Source organism: Phoxinus phoxinus, assembly GCF_949152265.1.
Source record: "Phoxinus phoxinus genome assembly, chromosome: 3".
Classification (NCBI taxonomy): Eukaryota; Metazoa; Chordata; class Actinopteri; order Cypriniformes; family Leuciscidae; genus Phoxinus; species Phoxinus phoxinus.
The window spans coordinates 2,173,686-2,194,382 of NC_136878.1; the positions used below are offsets into that span (position 1 = coordinate 2,173,686).

A 20,697-nucleotide genomic window follows, 5' to 3' on the forward strand; every position below is an offset into this window, starting at 1 on the left:
ATTATGGGTGATGGGTTGTGACATGTCTCTCTCACATTCCTCCTCTCTCGCCGCTACTTTCCTGTGACTCTTTGCTATATAATCTTTGATACAGTGATGGCCAAAATGATTCGAGCACCTGACATTGACTTTTTTTGCCTCCAAAGCATGATATAATTTCATAATGTTCAGCAAAAATGCAGATGATTGCTCTGAGCACAGAAAACATGAGTGAGTCGTACTGTTTTTATCCACTTTTAACTTTAATATTTGGTGTGTCCACCTTTTGCAGCAATTACAGCAGGACATCTCTCCCACATAGTGTCTATTTATTTCCTGAGAACACTATGTTATCCCATGCCTTCTGCAACTGATACCAAAGGCTTTTCTTTGAATGTACAAAAGATCCTGTCCAGTTTATTTCCCAAATTTTTCCATCACAGGTAGTTCCGGCAATAGTTTGACGAATGTTTAGGGTCATTGTCCTCTTGAAAAATAACTACTGAAACCTCTTAAATAATATATTATGCTCTAATAATTTTGGCCACCACTGTATATACACACTCTTTTCACATATAAGAGGTCATTGTACTATTAAAATATCCTGTAAGTTTCAGAACTCAAATCTGTATGGGATTTTGTCTCAGTATGACGAAAGTCTGCCTCCGCAAAAGAGGAACGCCCACTTCTACATCATTGTCTCTTTAGCGCTCTGCCCACTGATTCATGCATGTCATGCCATAGTAAATACAAGAGCCACGCAATCACAGGATTACAAGAAGTGGAAAAACACATCCATTGCATTCCTTGTGATCCTAACATTAGGAAAGCGTTGATTAACTTAAGTTTTAATAAAGTTTCAGAGTTTAAGAGACTCTTCGTGTTTGCTTAATTTTTTACTGCGGAGTAGTTTTTAAACAAGACAGTTCGACACAGGCTTTTCAGAGAAAAGATGATGCAGTGACGCCTATATTGGATCCGACAGTAATGTCACAACACCGTAACAGTGTTTTTACCATTTGCCACTATGCTTTGTCTGTTAGAGATCGCTTGATATGTACTCGCTTTACCTTCACTTTACTGAAAATGATGAACGACAAGATGCACTATTTTATAATTCAGTTACACATGAAGCACCGTAAGTTATCCTGTCAACTATAACTGTGGTAACTCCAAGTACCGTATTTTCCGGACTATAAGTCGCATCAGTCAAAAAATGCGTCATGAAGAGCAAAAAAACATATATAAGTCGCACTGGACTATAAGTCGCATTTATTTAGAAATTTATTTCACAAAATCCAAGAACAGACATTTAATCTGGAAAGGCAAGTTATTCAACTAACGTTACACAAGCACACAGAACAACAGGCTGAATAGTGTCCGGTGTGTTAACGTCACACATTAACAGTTATTCAGCTCCACAATAGCATAAAGAACATGTACCTGGGAGGCTGAATAGGCTAAACTAACATTAGCCAGCGAGTCCAACAAGTTACCGGTCAGCAAGTTCACCAAGCTCCCGATCTCACTCCTCAACACTGAATCCATTGAGTTCTTCCTCGGTGTCGCTTCTGAACAACTCCGCTAACTAGAGCGCCCTCTCGCGGCTGTAGACGGTAATGTTTTCTCTTGGTTCATCTCAGTCAGTATGAATTCATTTAGATATATAAGTCGCACCTGACTATAAGTCGCAGGACCGGCCAAACTATGAAAAAAAGTGTGACTTATAGTCCGGAAAATACGGTACTTAAACTTTAGTTGCCACAGCCAAAACTTATAAAGCATATGTAATACGCATAAATGTTTTTCAGTTGGCAGAAGTTTCAACTATGTAACGAGATAACCCCCTTTCTGTAACGTCTTCATTTCAACACTGATATAATGTAATGAAATACAGGAATAAATATAAATAACGATGATTAATTACCACTCTGTTGCAATCTGGAATATCCCTAGTGTTTGAGGTGTAGCTTCGTCTTCTGCTTCAGGATCAGACTGGCTAAAACATGGCGAACATCGGAGGTTATCAAAACAATGTGTAAAGGCGGGACATTAAAAAATATTTTAATACGCAAAACTATCACCCAATCATCGCAGTGAGCGTTTATTTCCAAGTAAAAATGTTCCAATTATAGCAGTTACTTCCAAGTCTTGAATGCTTCTCAAAACAGTGTTGGGTCAAAAACAGGATAATAAAAAGCCTATTACTACTAAATTATGTTTAGAGATGCACCGATTACAATTTCCCATTTTTCATTGAGTTTGATCTGCCGATACCGATTTTAGCCGATTCCGATAAAAAAATTCGAACCACTTTACAGCACACAAAAATATTTATTTTCTATATATATATTTTTTATAAAACACCATATATTTTTACCCAAACTGAATAATATAAACAAGTTTAAATGGGTACATTTTCTATAAATATTTTTGAGTCTTAATTTTCTTTTTTGACATGGTCTACTCCAGTTCTTGATAAAACACACTTGACGTGCACATTCTGTGCATTTTGGGCACTTTTTGTGTGAAATCATATTTATTTTGTCCATCAAAAGTGCTTTCACTTTAATTGAGCGTGAGCAGCGCAGCAGAAATAGACTCGGCGGCGAAACCCGCGCTTCACCGCTGCTCACGCGACGCTCCTGCTCCCGGTGTGAACGCACTCATTGATTAACATGCACGGCGAAAACATTTCCAATTCCAGTCACCAGCCGATCAATCGATGCATCTCTAATTATGTTTTTTGTTTAAATTAGGACTCTTTTTCTATGTTGTGTGCAGGTTTCCTGCAGAAGACCGCTGCCCTGCTGCAGGTGCCGTTAGACGAGCTGGAATCGTGTCTGACCGTGAGAAACCTGCGCGCTGGCAAGCAGAACATCCTCAAACCTTGCTCTCAGTCGGAGTGCACCGTCCGCAGAGACTGTCTTGCTAAAGCCATTTATGCGCAGTAAGTCACAGACATATAAACTTGGATACAAATTTTATGAAGATGTTTGTAGAGCTATTTTTGTGACCCTGGATCACAAAACCAGTCTCGTTTATGTACATGAAATGCTGAAATTCTAGCTTGAAATGCTGGTACTGTCAACTTTTTTTAAGGATCAACTGGTACCAGTTAACAACCCTACTTATACTTGAAGTGAAACTGAAGAACGGAAGATATTTTTATAATACTGGTGCAAGGTTTTCAAATGTTTTCTTCTTCTTTTTTCCATTTTCAGGCTGTTTGACTGGTTAGTCACTTTCATCAACAACAGTATGTGTGCCGACAGTTCCATGTGGTGCAACTTTATTGGTAAATATTCTATTTATTTATTTAATGGAAAATATGATTAATTAATTAATTTCAGTAATATATTCTGTATATAATTTAATGTTTCAAATCATTTACTGTACATTTTATTTGCTAAATGGAATGAAAGTACTTCTAAAAAAGCAATAAACCCTTGACTGGTGTCTTCTTTAGGCTTGCTGGATGTGTACGGTTTTGAATGTTTCCTCCTGAACACCCTGGAGCAGTTGTGTATTAATTACGCTAACGAGAAGCTGCAGCAGCACTTTGTGGCTCATTACCTGAAGGCCCAGCAGGAGGAGTATGTGACCGAGGGGCTGCAGTGGTCCTTCATACGCTATCAGGACAACCAGGGCTGCCTGGACCTGATTGAAGGCAGTCCCTCCAGCATTTTCTCCCTGCTCAATGAGGTTTGCTTCCACTTCTTACACTGAACAAAATTATGAATGCAACACTTTTGTTTTTGTGAGGCAAATGGTGGTCACACCAGATACTGACTGGTTTTCGGACCCCCCCAATACAGTAAAACTGCACATTTTAGAGTGGCCTTTTATTGTGGCCAGCCTAAGGCACACCTGTGCAATAATCATGCTGTCTAGTCAGCATCTTGATATGCCACACGTGTGAGGTGGATGATTAACTGAACAAGTTAATCGGCAAAGGAGAAGTGCTCACTGACACAGATTTGTGAACAATATTTGAGAGGAATAGGCCTTTTGTGTACATAGAAAAAGTCTTAGATCTTTGCGTTCAGCTCATGAAAAATGGGGGCAAAAACAAAAGTGTTGCGTTTATAATTTATTTTGTTCAGTATATCTCAGAGAGAGAAATTGGAAAAAGATGAAAAAAGACAATGACTTCGTAAAATATCTTGCATTTCTTTAGCATTGCATTCAGGATTTTAAATTAACACCCGCCAAATGCGTGTAAAAATCAACTGGCGGGTAACGCTGTCAAATCACTAGCCAATTTGGCGTGTTACATATTATGTTTACTCACTTTGCTGGGAAGTTTGTCTAAGCCAAATATGCAAATATGATTTTGTGCAAATACTCAACTCATCATGAAATTACATTATAATTAATTACATTATAATGACATTAAATACAGCGTATTGCACAGAATCTGCGCATATCTGGCTTACTTGAACATTCGTCACTACACAACAAATAACGGCGTGCTTGTTCATTTGCATTGAAGCAATAGCGAAGATTAAAATGCATTTGGTTAACAGAAAACACGTTGTTATTTTTCAACATCCTAAAAAATTATGTCCTTTGTCCTGTAGTGATCAGTCCGCCTAAAACACATTTTTGGTGATGAGGATGAAAGAGGAAGGGAGGAGATACTGGATGACAGGATTTAGTTTGAATAAGAATGCATGAAATCCAAATTATATTTTATATATATATATATATATATATATATATATATATATATATATATATATATATATAAGCTGTGACGTAGTTAATCTGGTTCATTTAATTTCTTTTTGGTTATTAGAAGTTCTGAATGGCCGGTAACTTAAACATTTTGTAGCCAAATTGGCCGATGAGTGAAAAGTTAATTTCAAACCCTGATTGCATTGTATTTGAATTTGCATTGCAAATATAGTGAATGCCACTATTAATGGTTTATTGATACATGGGTAAAGAGCTTTTTTAATAGCACTAATGAATTTACCTTTCTCCCTTCCCTGCTTCCCTTCCTGTCGGCCTGTTCTTCAGGAGTGTCGTCTGAACAGAGCATCGGATGCGAAGCAGTTTCGCGTGCGTCTGGAGAAGGAGCTGTCAGATAATGCCAACATCAGCTGGGACAAATTCAGCAAAGAGCCCCATTTCACTGTGGCCCACTACGCAGGCAAAGTCAGCTACCAGATCCAGGGCATGATGGAGAAGAACAAGGTACAAACTACACACCAGACAAAAGTTTTGTAATTTTTTTATTTTTTTGCACATAAAGAAAACCACATTTACAATACATATGCACATACTCATCCTTACATACTCTTGTGTACCCCTGTACACACAAAATGTATATTCCGAGCACTTACACACATACGTAGACACACACTGGTCGCCGGGGATAACTTATATTACATTCATAATAACATGATTCGATCAAATTCTGCAGTACAGTTATGTTAAGGGCTACACATCCAACGCAGTCCATTGGTTAAAAGTCAAAAATCGTTCACAAGTTCTTTTTTTTCTTCACTTTCTACCTCATATATACAGTACACGTCATGGGGGACCTTAGGTAACCGATGTAATATTTTCATGATCGGTATGATTTTTAATGTTTTTAAAAGAAGTCTCTTCTGCTCACCAAGGCTGTATTTATTTGATAAATAAAAAGTTTTAAATAGTATGACAATTTAAAATGACTGTTTTCTATTTTACTATATTTTAAAATGTAATTTATTCCTGTGATCAAAGCTGAATTATATATATACAGTGTTGGGAATAACGGCGCTATAAATAAACGGCGTTATATTTTTCAGTAACGAGTAATCTAACTAATTACTGTTTCCTCCATTACAACGCAGTTACCGTTACTGACAAAAAAAATGCGCCGTTACTATAATTGAGTTCACTGAAGCGGTTTTCGTCCGATCAGGCTCTCTCTCTCCGCTATAGGAACTGCAAACTTTTTCTCTGGTGTGTGTGTGTGCGTGTTTCGAGGCGCCGGACTGGACAAAAGCGAAGCGAACGTCGTCAGCGCGCGAGAGAGACCGAATGTGTCCGAGAGCGCGCTCGAGTCAACAGTTCGCGAGAGAGACGGAGTGTGTCCGAGCATAATATAGTTTTTCATCTGCAACGTTTTAATTAGTTTACATGGTTATAATATAAAATAACCTGCAGGGAACGTTCCCAGAAAACATCTTTGATTGACCAGTTGTGAAGACGTGCGGCAAACACGACTAGAAGTTGGCTTAAATAACCTCTGATGATGACGTTCTCTGTAGGTTATACAAATCAAACCCCAAAATATTCTATTCTATTATTATTTATGTTTTTACATTGTTCAGTGTTATATTGAGAACACTTTTAGTTCAGTTGTTTACTTTTGTGAGGAAGAAAATACTTAAGGCTATACAGTAGCCTATGTCTACCAGTTGTAATGGTTTTATCATGTTAATTTGCACTACAAAGAGTGTATGTGTATGTATATTTTTTACTACTATTTATTTATTTTTGGTACATTTCTTAAGAAGCTTTTTTTTTTTTTTTTTTTTGAGATAGAAAAGTGTGTAATAATGTAAATTATATTTTAGAAAAGAAAAGTATATTTAATGTTACAAAAGCTTTCTATTTCAGATAAATGCTGTTCTTTTGAACTTTCTATTCATCAAAGAATCCTGAAATAATAATGTAAATAACTGTTTTCAACATTGATAATAATCATAAATGTTTCTTGAGCATCAAATCATCATATTATAATGATTTCTGGAGGATCATGTGACACTGAAGACTGGAGTAATGATGCTGAAAATTCAGCTTTGATCACAGGAATAAATTACACTTTAATATATATTCAGCTGTTTTACATTATAATAATATTTCACAATATTACTGTTTTTTTTTTTGGAGGAGGAGCAGAAGAGACTCTTTTAAAAACATAATAAATCTTACCGATCCAAATCTTTTGACTGGTAGTGTACATCAATAGTTATATACATAAATATGTAGCTGGTCTAAGCTAAGCGCATGGGAAGCACTTATTTGTGTTTTTGTCTCATGTGTCCATGTGTTCTGCAGGACCCGGTTCCTCCTGAGCTCACCGGTCTCCTGCAGAAATCCCAGGATTCATTGCTGCACAGTCTCTTCGCTGACGGTGACCTTGAGAGCGAGGGCTCTAGAGGACACAGTAAAGTGATCACTGTCGTCTCCAAATTTAAGGTACAGGTTTTAAAGAGGTGAAAATTAAGCTTATGATTTGTTCATAGATTTTTACAAATGACTTATGTTGTAAATTATTGTGTTTTAGCCTTGAATCATTACGTTTTACATTCACATTATAGGATGGTTTCAGATTATTTCCTTGTCCCAGGCATTTCAACATCTTTCACACATATATCTGTTAAATTCTTGATTGTATAAAGTGGTCAACAATCAAGGTTTAAAGTAGAGATATACTGAAGATGCTCTGTGAAGTCAAGTGAATTGTTTATGTTTGTGCTTTTCCTAAATTTCCAACCACATTTTTTTTTAAAGTTCTAGTCATGAACGGCAATGTTTAAGACGCTTGTTTTACTACAATGGTTTATTGACATGTGAATAGGCAGGCCTTCACTGTTGTCCTTTGTTTATATCTGTATTTAAAGGATTAGTTCACTTCAGAATAAAAATGTCCTGATAATTTACTCTCCCCCACGTCATCCAAGATGTTCATGTCTTTCTTTCTTCGGTCGAAAACATTTTTGAGGATTTTGAGGAAAACATTCCGGGATATTTCTCCATACAGTGACTTCAATGGGGTCCAATGGGTTGAAGGTCCAAATTATAATTTCAGTGCAGCGTCAAAGTCTCGACACGATCCCAGCCGAGGAATAAGAGTCTTATCTAGCCAAACCAGCGGACATTTTATAAATAAATAAACATTTATATACTTTTTAAACACAAATGCTCATCTTGCACTAGCTGTGATGCGTCACACATTACGTAATCACATTGAAAGGTCACGCGTGTTCCGGTTCAAAAAGGTAGGGTAGGGCGAAAAACTTTAATTTCCCAACATCGTTGTTTTACTTTTTATTAATTTATTCATTTTTGTAAATGCCGTTTGACTTAGTCATTGCACACTCTCTTTGTAAACACTAGGTCTGTACTTCTGCCTGTGACCTTTCAACGTGATTACGTAATGTGTGGCGCATCACAGAGCTAGTGCAAGACAAGCATTTGTGGTTTAAATGTGTGTATATATATATTTATTTATTTTTTGTGAAAATGACCGATCGATTCGCTAGATAAGATATAAATGGGCCCCTTCATTTTTATTTAAATGAAATTGAATTAAATTATTGAAAAATGAAATTAATTAAATTATTTGGGCCCCTTCAGACTTTCATATGCTATACAACTACAATCAGACTGTTATAGAGGATGTTCAGGAGTGACGCTGTCATGTGTTGGTTCAATTTAATAATTTTTTACATTGACACGTGTCTGTGCTTAATTTGTTTGTCTTTCTGTGAATATGCAGAACTCACTTGAAAGCCTGATGAGGATTTTGCACAGCACCACCCCGCACTACACACGCTGCATCAAGCCCAACCCGGACTGCAGACCGCTCACCTTCAAAAAGGAAGAGGTGCGAAAAACATGTGCATTTGTGTCTGTTCACATGGGATCCCCTTGAGTTTCAGGTTACATACGTTTATAGTTCATGGACTGATTAGTGAGTCTTGGTTTGGTTTCAGGTCATCGCTCAGCTTGAGGCCTGTGGGATAGTGGAGACCATAAACATCAGTGCAGCAGGATTTCCCATCAGGTAAAGCTACACAATCCACACATCTCTTACCATATAATCTCCACATCATACAAGTGTTTAACCCTAGAAAAAGTTACTCTTAGGTTCATAGAGGACAAACATGTCTGTGTCAAAAAACTTAAGTTTGGTCTAATTTTAAGGAAAGATCATTCATTGTTGAAGTAAAAAAGGTTTATAAAGTGAAACCAAAAAAACTTTATAGAGGTTTAAGTTTATAAAATGTATGACATTTTTTATATAAAATATATATTTTATTTAAAAAAAATGAACTGCTAAAAAAATCAAAGCCTAAAATCTAATCCAAAAGTTTGAGGTCTAATTTTCCCCATTAGATGCCATCAAAACTCCACTGGTACACAGTGGTTGTATTTGTGATTTGCAGTTTTTCTCTCAAATATTGAGACATAACACAAGACCTGAGAAAATGGCACCATCTGGTAAAAAATAGTCAAAATTAAAATTTTGAAGCCTTGCCAATAGAATGAAAGCCTCTTAACAAAGATTGCATAATTTTATAGTTAAATGGTCAAGGGATTATAAAATAAATAAAAAATTACAGTTTTAATGGGTTTCAATGGGGACATTTTTGTTCTTAAAGCCCTGAGTGGAACTATTGTAAAATAGATGTATTAAAGGGAATGGGGGTGAAATAGTAAAATTCCACACCTGTGCCAAAATATGTGTAGTTGGCATTAATACAGGAAAAATTCTCAAAAAAACTAAACTGAAAAAGCCAAAAAGGTGCATAAGGTCGCACAAGGGTTAAAAGGGAAGACTACACTTCCAAGATTTTGTATATCTCATATCAGCTCAAGTTTTGAGAATTCCCTTCAGAATGATCACATTTATTTTGTATTATCTGTGCAGGATCCCGTACTGCAGTTTCCTCCAGAGATACGGGCTGATCACAAACAACAGACTAGCAGCGCAAATGAACAGAGAGAACGGTACGTGCAACACTAAGTGGACACAAAGTACCGTCTGCTTTCTTGTTCTCTTCGTTAATTCCTGATTCTTGTCTTATTTTCTTTCAGTATCCTCCTCTTATTTATTCCTGTCTTGTTCTATGAACGCAGTGCTTAAAATAATGTGAATCTGAATTCCTCAGGTGAATTACTGCATGCTTATCTAGTGGATATTTTGCATGCAGTTGTGCACTTGCTTGCCTTTTCTTCTTAATCTTAACTATCTCCATCTTCTGTATGTTGAGTTTAAGGGCCCTTTTTTAACAATCTAAAGCGCAGGGCACAAGTTCACTTATGTTGTGTCTGAATCCACTTTTGCTAGTTTAACGACAGGAAAAATGGTCGGCGCTCCCGGCACATGGTCTAAAAGGGTTGTCCCTATTCTCTTAATGAGTAATGGGTGTGTTTTGGGGTTTACGTGCGTTAAACCAATCAGAGTCTCATCTCCCATTCCCTTTAAATGCCAGTTGCGCTTGCGCCGTGGCGGATTCGCTATTTACATGACAAAATTTGATAGTGGAAAGACAAGCAGAACATGCAGGGTTAATATTTAAATAGTTTTTTTGCTATTTAAACACAGACACTATATTGTGGTATATATCGGCTACAGTGCTCTTAGTAAAAAAAAGTTTGTTTGGAGCCGTCACAGAAAGTGACTGAAAGCAGTGCCTATTAGTGGGTACCGAATATACCCGGTACTACAGAAATGCTGGTACCGTCACATTTTCAGTACCGATTTGGTACCGAAGTACCGGTACTTTGACAACACTATACACAATAATAATCTTTTACATTGTAATCTTTTTATTTTAAATATTTGGCATGTTTGTGTGCTGCTGTGCGTCCCTGTGTGTGTGTAATAAGCAGAGTGTGCCCGTTGTGGACCCGTCTTATAGGTGCGCATTACTAACGTGCTCTTTAAATAACAAAAAAAATATTGCGCCATTGACGTTAGAGCAGGTTTCAGTTGGTCAATGGCTCAGTCTATTTCTGTTCCTCAAAATAGCAACGGTCCAACAATGCGCCTGAACACACCTCGTTCTCAGGCCAGCAGCTCATGGGCGCACAATTGACCGTTCGCAAAGACCCGCCCCCCTTAGTTACTGTCGCTATGTCCAACAAGCTACGCCGCTCTCACACACACACCAAAAACACATCGCGGAGCAGAGAGGAGACTGACAACACACTGACAGACAGGACAGACCAGGTTACTTTTCGGTTACTTTTGATATTAAACATATAAAACAAGTCTTAACTTTCAAATGTGGTATTTTTAAAAAAGAAATGTAAACAATAAATACAGTTTTATGGCTCTTTAATGTGTCGTGACAGATCGCTGTGTCGCCTCAGTTAAAGCTGCTCGTGAACCGATCATCTCTTCCTTTTAGTTCATTTATAGAATCAAATAAACATGAATGAACATCAGAAGGAATGTTGTTTTAACCGCGGAAAGACGTCAGTACACTCCGCTTCTCAAGTTCAAATCCTCCCATGTTAATCTACTATCTCTCCTGACTGCTTTGTTGGACAAAATGGCGGATGGCGAAGTATGATTGGTCAGATCACCTGTCAATCAAGCTCCCTGTGAAGGGTCAATTGGGAGCAAATGCATTTGCTATTTAAACAACGGTGCGCAGGACGTGAAAATGATAACTGCGTCAGGCTGAAACTAGCTAAAAACACTTGTGTCGCGCCAGCTGTGTGATAGGGCCCTTAATCTTGGTGTAATCTGACTAATGTCTTGTATAGAAATAAATAGGTCTTTGGGGCTGAATTTATGTAGCCTGGTTCTAGCCTTTGTACAGAGAGTCTGGCCTCTCTCCATTGACAAGCGTTAACTTCCTTGAAGGCGGGTCCTCTGTTGAAGTTTAAAACTATTGGATCTGCCCAGAGCCGCTCTGGATCTGCCATAACCAATCGCTAACCTTTGGTCGTGACGTATGACGACTCAAACTAGCGCACAACCTCAACGTCATCGTTCTCAGCCACTCCCTCTGTTCGCTGATTGGACCGGTAAAAAATTTACTTGAGAAGTGGAGTTTTCTGACTCGCCGCAGGAGAAAAATAAACTCATTTTGAGAAAATGGCCTTTAAAATTATGTATTGTAATTGAAATCTACTGATACAGATAAAGTGTAATAAAATAATCACTTAAATGTGTATTTTGAATGTTTTCTTTCCTCTAGTCTGAGAGAAGACATGTTGTGGAAGTAAAAAAGGCCGAAATCATCTAGTGCATGAAAAAAAATAGTGCCTTGCCTTACAACAATCATGTGTTTATTGTTGTTTATATAAGTTGTTAATATGCTTCATGACTAACCATGTGCAAATTCATCCGTCATATTAAGCATTCAAGTTATTTTAAGGCATGGAGAAATTATGTTCTCAGGAAATAACCTTTAAAAATGTAAAAGATGAGTTTGAGGAGTAAAATTATTGACTTTAAAACACAATAAGTATCATAAATGTGTATTTCTAAAGCTCAGCTCTCGCCCATAGGCCCTGAGATAAACGATCAGGCTGTTCTGGGATCTGCTGTAAAGGATGTGGTTAATGTGGTCCTCAAGAGACCAAACGCCACCCTCAGCCCTGAGGACAACAACAACATGGTGCATTGTGGGAGGACCAAAGTCTTTCTTACACAGTCCCTGGTAAAGCATGCACTCTGATGACTTATGATTGTAACATGTTTTGCAAAATGTTAAACCCCTAAATGTTAAATACATGTTTTATATATTTACGGTAGGACATTTACTAAATATCTTCATGGAACATGATCTTAATATCCTCATGATTTTTGGCATATCATTTTGACCCATACAGTGTATAGTTGGCTATTGCCACAGATATACCCGTGCGGCTCCAGACTGGTTCTGTGATCCAGGGTCACATTTGGCCAAAAATAAATGCAAAAAAATAGCTTTTTTGCATAGTTGTGTTTGACACATGAAAACTGTAACAATGCATCTTACAAGGTAACACGATGTAACCTTGCTTTCACTTGAAATGTGCCCCCACATTAAGTCCTTGAATTTGAGGGTATTGGAGCTGGAAAGTCCTTGAAGTTGAAGTTAACCGAGGTGTGGGAACCTTTTTATTGTGATGTCAGTCAGTAGTTAATTCGTCATGTGTTGTGCAGTTGGAGATGCTGGAGGATCACAGGAACAGGGTGCGCTCACAGAAAGCGTTCTGTATCCAGTGTTGCTGGCGCAGGCATCAACAACATCAGCGCAACCTCAGGACTCACGCTGCCACTCGTATACAAGCAGGTCAGCATTTACCATCTATTTTTGTGATTACAGGAATACTGCTTGTACAGGTGAAACTGGAAAAATGAGAATATGGTGCAAAAGTTCATTTATTTCAGTAATTCAACTTAAAAGGTGAAACTAATATATCATATAGACTCATTACATGCAAAGTGAGATATTTCAAGCTTTTATTTGTTATAATTTTACAGTTTATAAAAATTCAAAATTAGAATATTGTGAAAAGGTTTTCATAAGCTGTAAGCCATAATCATTAAAATTATAACAAATAAAGGCTTGGAATATCTCACTTTGCATGTTATAAGAGATATGATACCATGTGCAAATCCATCAGGCAGATTAATTCACTTTCAAGCGTTCAAGCTATTTTAAGGCATGAAGAAATTATTTTCTCAGGGAAAAAAGAAAATACTGTATATAGGTGAGTGTTTACGTGTGGAAGGTGTAAAGGAGGCTAAAGAAGTAGGCATCTGCTGTGTGTCTAGACACTGACACCTGATCACCTTCCTCCTGATTATCCCTTAAACCCAGAACAGATTCAGCTCACCTGAGCCAAACACCTGCTTCTCGGAGATCAGTAAAGCCAAAAGATAACGGAGTCACAGTATAATCCCTGGACATAAAAGTCTCATAATCAGACCATACCACACTAATGAATTCATAATACTTTTAACAATTTATAAATGTTTCAAAAACAACAATAGGGCCTTATAAAATTATGTACTTTACCCCAAATTCTGTATTATTTTTTCCCAAATTCTTTTTTAATTCGTCTGGATTCTACAGGTAAAACTCAAAACATTTAAATATCATGCAAAAGTTAATTTATTTCCTTACAGCTTATGAAAACCTTTTCACAATATTCTAATTTTGAATTTGGGGTTTTCATAATCTGTAAGCCATAATCATCAAAATTATAACAAATAAAGGCTTGAAATATCTCACTTTGCATGTAGAGAGTCTATATAATATATTAGTTTCACATTTTAAGTTGAATTACTGAAATAAATGAACTTTGTTTTGCACCATATTCTCATTTTTAGTTTCACCGGTATGTTTTATGATTTAATACTAATGCAATGAAACTTTAAAGGTACACTATATAACTTTGTGCCCTCTAGCGTCCGTTTACTGCATGCATTTCGGCAGAATAACATTGTTTTGGTTTTGCTTCGGCTCTGCGGATGAATATGGTTATCCTACTGCTTATAAACAATACTAGGCTAACGAGATATAACCAGTTTAGATGGAAAGGACCTCAAGCTGACTAGCTATCGCTTTACCCGTTAATAGACAAGGTACTTCCTTGAAAATAACATTTCAAGCTTATTTGTGACCCTGGACCACAAAACCAGTCACATGAGTACATTTTTTTAAATTGAGATTTATACATCACATGAAAGCTGAATAAATAATCTTTCCATTAATGTGTGGTTTGTTAGGATAGGAAAATATGTGGTCGAGACACAGCTATTGAAAATCTGGAATCTGAGGAGCAAAAAAATCTAAACATTGAGAAAATCTCCTTTAAAGTTGTGCATTTATGTTCACGATTGTGCTGCATTCACTCACAAAAATACATGTTTTATATATTTACGGTAGGACATTTACTAAATATCTTCATGGAACATGATCTTAATATCCTCATGATTTTTGGCATAAAAGAAAAATGTATAATTTTGACCCATACAATGTATAGTTGCTATTGCCACAGATATACCCGTGCGGCTCCAGACTGGGTTTGTGGTCCAGGGTCACATATGTTCATTAATGACGCCATCAGCAACTAGTCGACTCGACTTTGATCACATAAATGTCGACTTAATAAAATCTGAAGTCGTGTTTTTAACTCCCTTTATGTGTCTCTTTATCATAGGTTTGAGATCCTGGCGGGTCAGAAGTGAAATTAAGAAATGGCACAAAGCTGCAACGGTCATCCAAACCAAATGGAGGCGCTGGAGAGTAAGCATTGTGCTGGTTTTTAATCTGATTAATAAGTGTTTGGCAGGACTTGATTTTATCCATTGAGAATTTTATGTATTGTGCAGACTTTTCCAAACTTTTTGGTGTGTTTGATGAATTCTTCTGCATACAATGCTTTATAATTTAAAGGGGTTATATGATGCTATTTTAAAAGTTCATTATTTCGTTTATTGGGTGATACAATTTATTGAAGTGTTGCCTGTATTTGGACTGTATTATGCTAATAGTTCACATTGTGACGTAGATGTTTAAGGAAGTAATATGAAAGTTTGTTTACATAATATATGTGTGTGTGCTGTGTATAATTATTTTGTTCACCGGTATATAAATACACACATGCATGTAGAAATTTTTTATTTATATATAATATAATATAATATAAAAAAAAATAAGTTTATTATTGAATATAAACATTTCTTAAATATATACATGCATGTGTGTATTTATATATATATAAACAAAATAATTATACACAGCACACACACACATTATGTAAACATACTTTTATATTGGATGCGATTACCGGTAATCATTTCAGAAGGAAAACATTACAAATAATTAAAATTTTTTGGCAAAATAATTGCGTCCGTCACGTGAGAAATAAACGAAAGACTCGGGAGGTAAAGTAATTATTTTATGTTCCCTGTCAATTATTTTTGACTGCATTATAATGATTTCTTAACTCAGAATATGATCTAGATTGCGCAGGTGGATGTGTTCGGGGAATTTGCCTGTTAAAAAGTATAACATTTAAAGCCCCTTAAAGAACGAAATGACTCGGAAAAAAGATTCGTTCATTTTCGAACAAGAGAGTCAGTAAAATGATCCGAACTTCCCATCACATGCATGTGTGTATCTATATATAAACAAAATAATTATACACAGTAGTACACACACACACACATGTGACCCTCTCGGGCGAAATGAGTCGGAAGTCGCAACGTTCCAGTTTAAGATATGGGCCGATTATGTGGAAAAACAATGAAATAATTTTTTTTTTTTTTTTGCTAATTTCAAAGACCAGACATTAAAAAATAATCTCCCAAAGTTTCGTAGTCCAGATAATTGAGTAAAGGTATTTAAATGACTATTAAAGTTTTACTAAATTTGCTGGAAATAAACATTGTTTTTCTCATCTCCTCTCGTCAGCTCTGAGCATGTCCCGGCTATCCCCTGAAACCTCACTATCTCTGCTCTCCAAATATGCTGTTACACGCTGGTATATAACCAAATGTACACAAACGCTGATCATTTGTCAACGGGAAGCCCCGTTTCGACTGACCGGCACGCGATTGGTCTAGCCATCCTCCTGTCAGACTTCTGACGCTCTGTGTAAACAAGCTCAAGATCTCCTCAGAAAGATGAAATATTATTAATTTGATAAATGTCGTGTTATATATTAATGTCTTTGGTCAAATTAAGCTGTAAAATAAATAGTTTATCCCTTTAAATGCAATGGATTTTGAAAGATATCAACAAAAAAACGGGCAAAAAACCTTGAAAAGCGATTTTCTCAGGTTTTCAATTGGAAAAATAGGGCAGACCATAATTCAAATGTGTATATCTTTACAACCATTCAAGATATGACTTTGACTATATAATTTGAAAGATTATGGTCTCCTCTTTCCATTAATACCAAAATTTGGGTCTATGTTACTCATTTTGCTGGATCAGGTCACATATTATGCAAACACACATTTATATTGGATGCGATTAATAATTTCAGAAGGAAAACATTAAAAATCATTGGCAAATAAGGATTGCTAACTAAATGTTCCTTGAATCATGTGTGTTTTGTGCTGTTTTCTTACATTTCTGCGTTGCTTCTCGATAGGCGTGGATGGATGCGTTAGCTGAGGCAGAGCTGGATGATGCTGAGGACTTCATGGAGGAAGAATCATGTGTGTTGCCGAAGCTGGATCCTCTGCTGAGGGAAAGAGGGTCTGTACAACTCGACAGCATCCAGGAGCCGGTCATGGTGCGAGCCTGGCCGATCGGGCTCGCGATTGCTTCTGCTCCCTCCATCACGGTGTCTCTGACGGCCACTGGTCTCCAGCGGATCATGTCCATGATGGCCTGTCTGAAGATCCCATTCAGAGACGCTGATTACAAAGTAGAGACCAACCAGTTTGAACAGGGCGTGGCGTCTATCAGAGCTCAGCCACGGGTACGAGACATTTCCAATACACTACGTTTATGTGATATGTTTTGAGTGGCCATAAATGATTCCTGTATAAATGCAGATTAAAGTCCCCCTGTGGTGTAAATCCATCTTTTAACGTTGTTTATGTGTCTATGTGGTGTTTTTAATATGCTTTAAGACAAACCATGTGTAAAGTCAACAGCATTTATTTTCTCCTTAAAACTGCAGTGAACTAAAGACAGTCTCAAAAACTTAGCTTAAGCTCATGTCTATGACATGCTGGCGATTACTACAGAAAATTATTTAGACACTTACCTCTGTTTGTAAAAGCCCCCCTGTAGTCAATAATTTCATCCCTTAAAACTCACCTTTAATCACCAAAATTACACGTTTAAACGTTTTTTCCTTGAAAAAAAAATCTTCATGTCTTAAAATATCTTAAAATAATGTAACTCGACACCCTTGCCACATTTAGTATTCGCGGTTCTATGAATATGCAAATGAACCCCGCCTCCACTCACTCACTCACTCACTCAGAGATCCACTGGTTGACGATCACACGTTGATCTGATTGGTTACAAGGTAGTTTGTGACGTAAGAAACACCAGCGATTTCAAACCGTGTTTTTGAGACTGTCTTTGGTTCACTGCAGTTTTAAGCAGAAAATACTCAGCAATGCTGTCGACTTATGAATTTACACATGATTAAAGCAGATTAAAAACACCACATAGACACATAAACAACATTAAAAGCTGGATTTTCACCACAGGGGGACTTTTCGTCTAATATTTTTATTTTATAGCTTCATTACTCAAAATGATTTTTGATCGTTTTAGTTAAAAATAATAACACTGTTTGTAAATGAAGTTTACTCAGAGGTGGATCAAGTTAATACATTTAAAGTTTTTTATCTTGCTGAACTGTGTACTATAAATGCAAGGAACATTGTCACGTTTTAGGCATAAAGAAGAAGAGAGTTGAGGATCTTCAAACAGCAGATTTTATTTAAATTAACAAAAGAGCAGGAGCAACATAACAGCTTATAACATGACAAAGGAAACTCAGGGCAATATATATATATATACAGTATACTAGCTAAAGAACTAAAAGAGGCGTGTAACTAATCAAAAACCATTGCAACCAATGTTAAACTATACACTTGCTGCGTCTCAATTCGCCTACTTATTTATACTACGCCCTAAAAGTATGTACTCTTTATGTGAAGAAGAAGAAGTGCGTACTTTTGAGTGTGTAGCAGAAGAGTAGACAAGCTTTGGGACAAACTCTCACGTCATACAATTGCGTCTCTCTCATCCTGATACAGTAAACTGGCCTGTCAATCATCTTATCACAGTTAAAATCCTCCACATTTCATTTCATACTGTATCATAGAGAAATGCAGAATCTGCAGTCGCGGGTCTTTCATGACGAGACTCTCCTCATACAAAGAAATATGTAATTTCATTACAGTGGCTGCCAGTACGATTTAGAATTATTTATAAGATCCTCGTACTTGTTTTTAAGGCCTTGCACAATCTAGCTCCTGTATATATTTGTCCGGTCCAGCTGCTTTGCACTACCAGGACAAAATATAAACATAGAAGTGACATAGCCTTTTCTCGAGCAGGACCTAAATTGTGGAATGACCTCCCTCAATCTATTCGATCTGCCAAATCTCTACTCATGTTTAAAGCTATGTTAAAACAACATCTTTTAAATTCAAACGGAGAGCTTTCTTAAATGGGTTATTGTCTATGTGATGTGGCTATGTTTATTTCTGTTATCTTTTTGTGTGTTTTTTTTAGTTTAGTTTGTGATTGTGAAGCACTTTGGGCAACGTGAGTTGTATTAAACTGTGCTATATAAATAAATAAACATTAATGCATTTAAAAGTTATTGGCCAAACGGATCTTTATAAAAGTCCACATTGTTATTGCAGATGAAATAAATAAATCTTTTTTATATCAAGTTAAACTTTGATTAGTCACTCAAACCTTTATCTAAGCCTCTCACCGTCGGTCGCCAATGTTTTGTAGTTTTTTAACACTACTCATGTTTGTAGTTCCTCCTCCAAAGCGCAATGGATTGTGGGTAATATTAGCCGTTATAGTGAGCACGCATCCACACTTCGAAAATCCACCGGAAATAGTAGATAATCCTGGCATACTCTCTTCAACACACTCTGCTTTGGGACACACTTACTCTAATCTAGGATGGATAGTGTGGACATTGGCCTGACAACAGAGAGGACATCCCAGTGAAGAAGACAAACTAAAAGTCCTGCTTTTAATGCTTTGGCTGTTTGTTTTGCCAGGGGTCCATTAAGATGCATCTGCAGAGATCTCCGCTTCTCTACGCTGACAGGCACCCGGTGCACAACGCCGATGTGGTGACCGGATTCAACCAGATCTTGCTGGAGAAAACCTGAGCGCACGTCTCATCTTCTCATCATGCTGCTAAAGCTTTCATGCGATCAGTGCACCTTTCAAATACACTACATCACGTGATATTAAACATTTAGCTGCCTTATTGTTAATAGTGCAATTCAGCGTTTAGTTGTGTTTACTCTCAGCATGAAGCACAAGTGCCTTTTAATTAGCGTTTGCTTTACAACTATTACTTTTATTTTATACTAGCATTATGATTTAAATAATGTTTCTTGCACAGCTTGACAGTGATATTTATATCGTAAATATATAAAGTGATATATTTTATAGATAAGAATTTATTCATAATGTGCTGCTGATGGATCCTAAATTCTGGTATTTAATTTGATTTGTAATGTATTAAAGTCATCAATAATTGTATCCGTTAAAACTCTTCTCTGATCACCAAAATTGCATATTTAAAAACAAAAATTAGTGAAAATAATTTCTTAATGCCTTAAAATAGCTTGAATGTAACTCGACACCCGTGCTTCATTTAGTATACGTGGATTAATGAATATGCTAATTAGCCCCGCCTCCACTCACTCACACCGGTCTTTAATAATATCAGTGTACACGCTGATAAAATAATAGGTTTTAAAGGGGCTATATGTAAGAATTTTCATGTATTCATAATTTGTATTGCCAATGTATAAACAGCTTGTAACGAAACTTAAAAACGAGACCTTCCCAGACTCCCTAGCTGGTTTTTATGTTTAGGACTCAGGATGTTTTTGTCTGGAAAATCTCAGATGTGTGTTTTCTGCTCGACGACACATGAAGCTAACGCTTATACACTGTTCAGGATAATGCTGAGGAGCGTTCTGGACTCTAATGTCAATGTGTCGTGCAAAGAAAAGAGATTCATTCAAACTACAGTCTCACATCTATATAGTCTATAGTCTCAGATATACTTTATAATCAAACTATCATGACCGTGTAAATTTAATGAGCTCATCTGTCGAGAACATCTCCACATCTCTATGATCAGATGCTTTCTGAACTGATGTTTCTCATGTCTGTGTTTATTGTGTTATTGAGAGGAAAGAGCCGCACATATTCACGCGTTCATCTAAACGTCGCTCTCAGCGGTGGACGGCGGCGGGATGTTCGCTAACAGTAAATCACTGCTAAGGTATTT

At 36.8% G+C, this 20,697-nt stretch overlaps 1 protein-coding gene across 1 annotated transcript in view; it reads left to right on the forward strand.

Annotated features, from left to right (window-relative positions):
- Positions 1–20,697, forward strand: part of myo19 (myosin XIX) — a 41,991-nt gene that overhangs the window by 19,787 nt on the left and 1,507 nt on the right. The window contains exons 11-23 of the mRNA XM_079607189.1: positions 2,764–2,929; positions 3,204–3,277; positions 3,449–3,684; positions 5,005–5,181; positions 7,039–7,179; positions 8,483–8,590; positions 8,700–8,770; positions 9,638–9,717; positions 12,235–12,386; positions 12,875–13,004; positions 14,881–14,966; positions 16,822–17,154; positions 19,445–20,691. Of these exons, the coding sequence (XP_079463315.1) occupies positions 2,764–2,929; positions 3,204–3,277; positions 3,449–3,684; positions 5,005–5,181; positions 7,039–7,179; positions 8,483–8,590; positions 8,700–8,770; positions 9,638–9,717; positions 12,235–12,386; positions 12,875–13,004; positions 14,881–14,966; positions 16,822–17,154; positions 19,445–19,558 (1,868 nt within the window). The 3' untranslated portion in view covers positions 19,559–20,691. The remainder of the gene's footprint in view (positions 1–2,763; positions 2,930–3,203; positions 3,278–3,448; positions 3,685–5,004; positions 5,182–7,038; positions 7,180–8,482; positions 8,591–8,699; positions 8,771–9,637; positions 9,718–12,234; positions 12,387–12,874; positions 13,005–14,880; positions 14,967–16,821; positions 17,155–19,444; positions 20,692–20,697) is intronic.